This window comes from Eulemur rufifrons, chromosome 14 (genome assembly GCF_041146395.1).
Source record: "Eulemur rufifrons isolate Redbay chromosome 14, OSU_ERuf_1, whole genome shotgun sequence".
NCBI classification, from domain to species: Eukaryota; Metazoa; Chordata; class Mammalia; order Primates; family Lemuridae; genus Eulemur; species Eulemur rufifrons.
Genome location: NC_090996.1, coordinates 36,676,069 through 36,684,737, shown reverse-complemented (window position 1 = coordinate 36,684,737; position 8,669 = coordinate 36,676,069). Strand labels below are relative to the sequence as shown.

General features: G+C 50.4%; 2 protein-coding genes across 2 annotated transcripts in view; both read right to left on the bottom strand.

Annotated features, from left to right (window-relative positions):
* Positions 1–3,111, bottom strand: part of LOC138394796 (interleukin-9 receptor-like) — an 18,529-nt gene extending 15,418 nt beyond the window's left edge. Inside the window, exon 1 of the mRNA XM_069487231.1 lies at positions 1,410–3,111. The gene's annotated coding sequence lies outside the window, so the exon portion shown is untranslated. The remainder of the gene's footprint in view (positions 1–1,409) is intronic.
* Positions 3,112–3,142: 31 nt separating this feature from the next.
* On the bottom strand, positions 3,143–8,463 carry POLR3K (RNA polymerase III subunit K). Its single transcript, XM_069487228.1, has 3 exons — positions 8,344–8,463; positions 6,533–6,620; positions 3,143–3,560 (listed from the first exon to the last, which is right to left on the bottom strand). The coding sequence occupies exons 1-3, from the start codon at positions 8,452–8,454 to the stop codon at positions 3,433–3,435; spliced, it is 327 nt and encodes a 108-aa protein (XP_069343329.1). The 5' UTR covers positions 8,455–8,463; the 3' UTR covers positions 3,143–3,432.
* Positions 8,464–8,669: the final 206 nt, after the last annotated feature.

The window sequence follows — 8,669 nt, the reverse complement described above, 5'->3', positions numbered from 1 at the left end:
GTCTCGAACTCCTGAGCTCAAATGATCCGCCCACCTCGGCCTCCCAGAGTGCTAGGATTACAGGCGTGAGCCACCGCGCCCGGCCAAGGGTGAGCATTTTAAAATGCTGATACGCCGGTGCCTGGCTAGCTCCGTTGGCAGAGCATGAGACTCTTAAAAACACTGGCAGAGATCGGGTGTGGTGGCTCACGCCTGCAATCCCCGCACCCTGGGAGGCCAAGGCAGGAGGATCAGTAGACACCAGGAGTGCAAGACCAGCCCAGGAAACACAGTGAAACCCCGTCTCTACAAAAAATAGAAAAAGTAGCCGGGCACGGTGGTGGCACCTGTAGCGCCAACTACTCGGGAGGCTGAGGCGGGAGGATCCCTTAAGCCCAGAAGTCGGAGGCTGCAGTGAGCTGTGATGACACCACTGCACTCCAGCCTGGGCGACAGAGCAAGACCCCCCTATCTCTAAATACTGGTAGATATTGCCAAGTGGCCCAACAAAGATTTTGCACAAACTTCTACCCAGTAAACATTATCAGTCTCTAATCTTTGCCAATACGATAGGCAAAGATATTTCAGTTTTGTTTCAATTTGCACTTCCTTGATCATTAGTCAAGATAAGCATATTTTCATATATTTATTGGCTGTATTCTTCAGGGTCCCAAACAAGGTCATACTTCAGTGTGTGTATGTGTCTGTATATTTATGTGTGTTTATATGTGTTTGGAAGTGCACACGTGTGTTCGTGTGTGTGTAGTGTGCATCCCTTTCATAAGGTCTGGGGAAGACTGCAGCTCTCCGGAGTCTGAGAAACCAAGACCCACGAAGAGATGGAATCAAAGGCTCACACCCACGAAACACCCTAGCAATGACTAGGGACGTGTCACATTTCCTTCAACTGTTTAAATTGCGATCAGCTGCGTGCCCATCTGTCCTGCTACGAGCACACGCTGGAGCCGTCCCTTCCTTAGTATCCTGACAAAAAGAGCTTCCCTCTTTCCACTAAGGTCCCTTCCACCTTGCTGAAGCCAGACTCTACTAACGTACGACCAGCAGACCACACTACCCACACCCTAACCTCAGAAGCAGAGACCGCAAGGGCCACACGAGGAAGGAAATCCTGGAAAGCAAAAAGTTAGAGAGGAGAGCCCCGAGTTCTGCATCTGACGACCCCTGAACTACACACGTGCAGGCCGACCCCGAGCAGCCCAGCTAAGGCTAAACAGCATGAACACAGGTCTCAGCTGCTGTCCACCTCAGAACACAGAGTCTGCAGCCCGCTAAAACAACAAACGAAAACAAAACAACTATGTTCTCCAGAGAAACAGCAGAATCCACAGTCTCAATAACGTCTGTCACTCACAATTTCCAAGCTAAATACAAAATTACTGGACACAGGAAGAAACAACTCTGCGACTCACACTCAAGACGAAAGACGGTCGTGGAGGCTGACGCTCCTGGCCCAAGTTGCTGCAAGCAGCAAGGTTGCAAACCTTGCTCAGACGCAGCAAGGCAGATGTGCTCCCGACGGACACACAGGAAATCTCAGAGGAGAAATAGAAACCATAAAAAAAAACCTAAAAGAAAATAAATCAGTGAAAACACATCTTAAATAAAAGGAATAAATCCTAATAGTACGTAACACCAGATGAAAAATTAACCCTAAGGAATCCCTCAAAGAAGGGAACTGAGACTTGCCTGGGTTGACAGGAAATCACATCCGAAAGCACAGGCAGCGGAGAACGTCCACGAGAGCCGGCACGGGGCCCTCCTGGGGAGCAGGAGGGAGAAGGAGCCCTGGGCAAGCAGCAGGGTTGCAGCCCTGGGTGAGGGGAGGCCTCCCCAGCCTGACTCTGTGCCAGTTTTACACCAACAACACACACACATTCTGCTCCTGCAGTTCCATCCCTTTCAGTCATCGATGCCCTGGAAGCCGCCGCAGCTGGGAAGGAGAGCGCCCAAGCGTGGGCAGAGGTGGCAACTATGTGTCGGCACCTGCCACATTAGGAGCAGCAATCAGCACAGAGAGCCCCAATTTCCTGGAAGACGGGGCCCTCCCGGCTCACCCTGACTTCCACCAGGTGTCAGGAGGCTGTGCCAGGAACACACGCACGGCTGCCGGCACCAGGACTGGGGGCTGCATGGCTGCTAGGGGCTGAAGTTGGCTGATGTTCACCTCAGTTTCCCCAAGTTTACCATCCGAGGCTTCCCCTGGAGGTTGCGAGCTGTGGAACAGCCTTGAGAGTTCCAGAACAGTTACATTGGATTCTGCCAGTGCAACTGTTGCCTAAGTGGAAAGACAGTTTCCTGGAGCTTCCTCCCTCGTCACCATCTTCCCAGAACCCTCTGTCCACGACGTTGTTTTTTGTTTTTTCTTTTAGAGATGGGGTCTCACTCTGTTGCCTAGGCCGGAGAGCAGTGGCACAATCACAGCTCACAGCAACCTCAGACTCCTGGGCTCAAGGGATCCCCCCCGCCGCAACCTCCCAACTAGCTGGGACTACAGGCGTGCCACGGCCCCCGACTTTCTGTGTCCATAAAGTTTTATTGAAACACCACGCTCAACTATGTATCGTATGCAGCTGCTTTGCACTATGGCCGGGACACATTTTGCAAGGCTACCTGGCTCACCGCAAGTCAGTGTTGTGGTTATAACCCAGGATATTTCAAGGACCACCATATTGTCACATTGTAACATGTTTCTTTGCTTATTACCAGTGCATTCTGGATGTCATGTTCTTAGAGCATAGTGGAGTGTTATCAAACTGGATGGCAAAAGATTGTTTATTTTGCAATGAAACAATAGCTGATTGACGTTACCGGCCTAAGCAATCACCACTAGAACTATTCTCAATATACAACAGAATTTCTTAACAAAAATTAAAAATGAAAATGAGGCTGCAATCAAATTAAGTACCCAAGTGGCTCTTGTTAGCCAAGCAAAAAAAAAGCCATTTACTGATGGTGACTGAGTAAATCATGTTAGCCGGGCAGGGCGGCCCATGCCTGCAGTCCCAGCTACTCGGGAGGATGAGGCAGGAGGATTCCTTGAGCCCAGGAGTCTGAGGTTGCTGTGAGCAAGGCTGACGCCACAGCACTCGCCTGGGCATCAGAGTGAGACCCTGTTTCAAAAAAAAAAAAAAAGAAAGGGATGTTGGTTGGTGGTAAGGGAATGTCAACTGCCCCATACATGTAAAAGATGAATATACAGGACCTTCAACAGAGAATACTTAGGTACAGGTCTCCTCCTCACACATAAAAACTCCCTGGACGTTAAAAACTTCATCGACTCCGATAGGCAAATGGGCTACTTCCCTCGACACCTGGCCCTTCACCCTGAAAGAGTCAGTCTTCTGCCACACCAGCAAAAACACACAATGCCCCCAGCTGAGAATCCCCTGGGGGACAAGGGAGGCAGCCACGCAGGCAGCCGGGCCACCTGGCCTAGTCCCTCCAGCGGTGGCCACACTGAGCGTTGCAGCACTTGTAGAAGGTGGTCATCGGCTCGTCCGCGGAGCGGGTCTGAAGCTGCATGAAGTAAGCACGAGGATGTTCGCACTTGGGACATGGCTCTGCCAATGAGAGAAACCAACAGGTGATCCGCGTTACACAGAAGCGATGCTCGTGACAAGCATACCTGCTAAGAGCAGGTATTACTTTATAAAGTAATACCATCCTTATATATAAAGACGGTAAAAACCCTACCTGCTCGTCTGCTCTCCCTTGCCAAGGGTAAATCTAAAAACGGTGACATCACTCCCACTACGCTCTAACCCCAAGGGAACCAGGGAGACCTGTGACATTGAAAATACTAGTCCTCCCCCTCCCTGGGTCCCACTTTTCTTCTCAAATCTGGTTGAAGACTGATTGGAAACATAACATGGAAGGTGACTGAATTATTCTGTTGTGTGCTGCTCTGACAAAATGCCTGAGACTGGATAATGGGTAGAGGGCGAAACAGTTTTGAAGTAACATGCTAGAAAATGCCTGTATTACCATGAACGAAGCATTAAGGTTGATTATGGTGTGTGCTCAAAAGAAGAGAAGAGGCCGGAGGCCGGGCGCAGTGGCTCACACCTGTAATCCTAGCACTGTGGGAGGCTGAGGCGGGCGGATTGTTTGAGCTCAAGAGTTCGAGACCAGCCTAAGCAAGAGCGATAGCCCCGTCTCTATCAAAAATATAAAGAAATTATATGGACAGCTACAAATATATATAAAAAAATTAGCTGGGCATGGTGGCACATGCCTGTAGTCCCAGCTACTCGGGAGGCTGAGGCAGGAGGATCACTTGAGCCCAGGGGTTTGAGGTTGCTGTGAGCTAGGCTGACGCCACGGCCTCTAGCCTGGGCAACAGAGTGAGACTCTGTCTCAAAAACAAACAAAAAAAAAAAAGAGAAGAGCTATAAGGAATGTCTGATTCTTCTTAGAGATGATTTAAGTGATTCTGAACAGAATGTTGGTAGAACTATATGGACAGCAAAGACCATTCTGATGAGGTCTCAGATGAAAATAAGGAATATCTTGTTGGAAACTGGGGAAAAGGCCATCCCTATAACAGAGTGGCAAAGAACTTGGCTGAATTATGTCCCTGTCTCAGGACTTTGTGGAAGGCAGAACTTCCACAAAGTTCTAAAGCAATGAACTAAGATGTCTGGCAGAAATCTCTAAGCAGCAAAGAGTTCGGGGTGCTGTATGGCTTCTAATAACTACTTATGGTAAAACTGGAGAAGAGAAACAATTTAAAGCCAGAATTTATACTTAAAAGGGAAACAGAATGTAAAGATTCAAAAAACTGTCAGCCTGGCTACGTAAAGAATACAAAAGTGTGTTTAGGAGAGAAAACCACAGATGTGGTCAAATAGTTGTTTGGTTAGATTAGTATGGACGGAAGGAAGGCAAAGGCTACTCATCAAGACAACGGAAAAATGACACCCCCTCCAAGGCACTTTAGAGACCTCGAGGTTGGGGTTCCATGTTCATCACAGGCCGAGAGTGCCGGGGCCTTGGGGGCAGAGCGGTTTCAAGGGCAGGGCCCAGGGCACCCATGAGACCTCGGGGCCCCCCGGGGCTGCCTCGGGTCTCTGCTCCCCGCATTCCAGCACACTTCGCAGTCAGATCCTCACCAGACACCAAACATGCTGACCACCTGATCTGGGACTTCCCAGCCTCCAGAATTGCAAGAAATAAATTTCTTTTCTTTATTAATTACCCTGTTTGTGGCATTCTGTTAGAGCAGCACAGACTGAGACAGTGACTGACGTCTGCTGTGTGTGTTGCACACCGCGTTGATTCCCCTCCTAAGTGCATCACCTTCCCCTGGGCTAGGACACTGGCCCTCTCATCTTCCCAGCAGGCCACTGCGCCCAGGGATCCACTCTGGCAACAGTTCCTAAGGCTACTCTTACCAACACCTTACCACACATCCCACACCTTTCAAAGTGCCTTCACTTTGAGAAACTGACCCTGCTCTTGATAGAAACACCTTCAAATACTCTCAAACTCTATTTCTTTTTTTTTTTTTTTTTTTTTTTTGAGACAGAGTCTCACTCTGTTGCCCAGGCTAGAGTGCCGTGGCGTCAGCCTAGCTCACAGCCACCTCAAACTCCTGGGCTCAAGCGATCCTCCTGCCTCAGCCTCCGGAGTAGCTGGGACTACAGGCATGCGCCACCATGCCCGGCTAATTTTTTTCTGTATATATGATTTTAGCTGTCCAGATAATTTTTTTCTATTTTTAGTAGAGATGGGGTCTCGCTCTTGCTCAGGCTGGTCTGGAACTCCTGACCTCGAGCGATTCACCCGCCTCGGCCTCCCAGAGTGCTAGGATTACAGGCGTGAGCCACCGTGCCCGGCCTCAAACTCTACTTCTAACATTAGATACATCATCCAGCTTTTAATGACAAATTCTGCCAGTGCTAACTCTTTCACATAGCAGATTTGTACGTTCTTCTATAGGGGGAAAAAGAGAGTACTAATCATGAGTTAGCTCTTCCCCCTCTTGATCCAGGTTGTATCTAGGGCCCTCCTCTTTCCTTCCCTGCTCAAATCTATCAGACAGGAATCAAGATTTGAAATAAACATTTCTTTTACCCAAACTGCAGTTTAATTCTCCCTGGCATTAACTTCTATAAGTCTACGTTAGAACAAAAAGAACATATTTTTCTCCCGAGATTCTGATCCTTATTGCTCCAGTCGTGGGAGCTACCACCTGCTGAGTGCCCGTTACAGACCGAGCACTTCATGCTCTCACAACCCAGGACCATGGATTAGCCCCAGACGGGTCAAGAGACCCAACCGCGGTCCTACGATAATAGGAGCTTGTCCTTAGAATCTAACTGAGGCCTGGGTGACTCCAAGGCTTATACCGATATTGTTTATGTAACAAATTATTAAATATCCACAAACACAAATAATCATTATTAAAGAAGAAAACGGTTTCTATTCTTAGAAGCTACATCACACAAGCACTCATAGGTTCGGCCACGGAGTGGCAGGGCGACAGCCTCAGCTGCCCTCAGCTCAGCAACGGAGAAGGCCGCCCTCTCACCTGCAGTGGAGTCCACGTTCTCCCAGGCAGCTGCTCCCCCAAGCACATCATCCACTTCTTTCAGCTTTGGGTACTTCCGATTTGTTACCTACCAAACAAAACAAGCCTTCAGGCTCAAGTAAGTGAACGGCACCAACCTGGGACATCAAACCGCAACTGCCGTCGAGTGTCTCCCAGGCTTCCTTCCTGCAACAGAGCGGAGGGACACCAAAGAAAACAAAGCTCCTATCACAGAGCAGCAAGCTGCCCTGGAATTTAGAGGATCCGTGACTGCATGTCTCCCAAGCAGGAGAGAGAGATTCGGCTGGCACAGATCTCTGCAAAGACTGGAGAGTCACGCCAGTAATCCCATCACTTTGGGAGGCCAAGGTAAGAGGATTGCATGAGGCCAGGGGTTTGAGATCAGCCTGAGCAACAAAGCAAGACTCTCTCGGTACTAAATAATAAAAAAAGGTAGAAAGGCATGGTGGTGGCTCCTGTGGTCCTAGCCACTCGAGAGGCTGATGCAGGAGGATGGCCTGAGCCCAAAAGTTCGAGGTTACAGTGAGCTATGATAATACCACTGCACTCTAGCTTGGCCGACAGAGTGAGGCCCTCTCTCAAAAAAAAAAAAAAAAAAGGCCAGAGAAAGCACTGGAGCAGGGGGATGAAAGAAAAAAAAAAAAAATCTTAGGTGTGACTCTCTTCTTCTCCCATACCTCTAAGAAATTTGATTACCCAAGATGAAAGAAACCAATACAACTGAAGCCAACCAATACCATTTAGCTAAGTATCCCGGCCACTCCCTCCCTGCAGACAGCTTTCAAAGCAGGTCCCACTTGGTGTCTTTCCCTAGTTTTATCATCTGTCCCTGAAATTTCAGGGTTACACAAGAGTTCACTCTTCCCATAGTTTCAGACTCCAAACTCCCCCACAACACAGCCATAGGTCTAGCATGACAGTATGCAAACATTAAGAATGAGGTTGCACCAATGTGCTCTGACTTCTAAGAAGCAAAGGGAGTCTAAAAAGCAAAGATGCATTACCAAGGTAAAGTAACTTAAAGTTATAGCACATTGTGCATCATTCGCTTACTGAATATCCGCTATATTCTAGGTTTCCTTCTAGGCATTCAGGCCAGAACACAGGAGGGAACAAAACAGAAAAATCCCGGCCTCCGGAAAGCTTATGCCCTAGTATTAATAAACAAAGCAGTAAGTAAATTACGTAATGAGGTAATGAGCCCAGCGAAAAATTTTAAACAGGGAAGGAGGATATGTTGGAGGGAGGGGCTGCAATTTAAAATACGATGATCATTTAAGTAAAGACAAGATCAACAAGCAAGGCGGCTATCTATCTAGGCGAAGAGTGAACCGGGCAAACTAACGTGCAAAGCCCCGTTGGTGCCACGTGCACGCTGGGAGCGCCTTCAAGAGGCCGGTGTCACGGGGGCAAACGAGCAAGAGGAGGAACATTAGGGCCTGAAATCAGAGAAACAAGCCGGGAGGGGGTCGCTGTCACAGCCTGGTCGGCCCGGGCAGAACCTGGGCTTGCAGGAAGGTGTCCGCGCCTGGGACGGCCGCCGTCTGCCTAGGCTTTAGCAGAAGCGCCGCGGCCACTGTCCCAACACAGCGAGGGGAACCAGCGTGTGGCAGCAGCCCCGGAGAGGTGCCTGCGGCTCGGCCAGGGCGACGGCGCGGGGGGACGAGACACGGCGGGAGCCTGGGCGTGTTCGGAGGTGGCGACCACGGGAGAGAAAGCGCGGACCGAGGCGGACGCCGGGGCTGTGGTCGCACGAGGCGGGCGGCCTGCGAGAGGCGCCCGCCGCCCACCTTGCGAGTGATGTTGTGCACGTAGGGGCACGTGTTGCAGGCGAAGCGGTGGCAGCGCTGCCCCTCCTCCACTATCAGCCCGTTCCCGCAGCTCGGGCAGAAAAGCAGCATGGCCCCGGACTCCGCCCGCACACTCCCGCTCCCGGCAGCTCCCGCGGCAGCGCGGCGCTACGTGCCGCCCGCCTCCAACTCACATTGGTCCTGGCAGCCGCCCGCCTCCAACTCACATTGGTCCTGGCAGCCGCCCTTCCCCGGAGCCAACCAATAGGCACGCCGATTCCGCGCTCCCGGTAGACCTTGCGACAGGCCGTTTGGCACTTCTCATT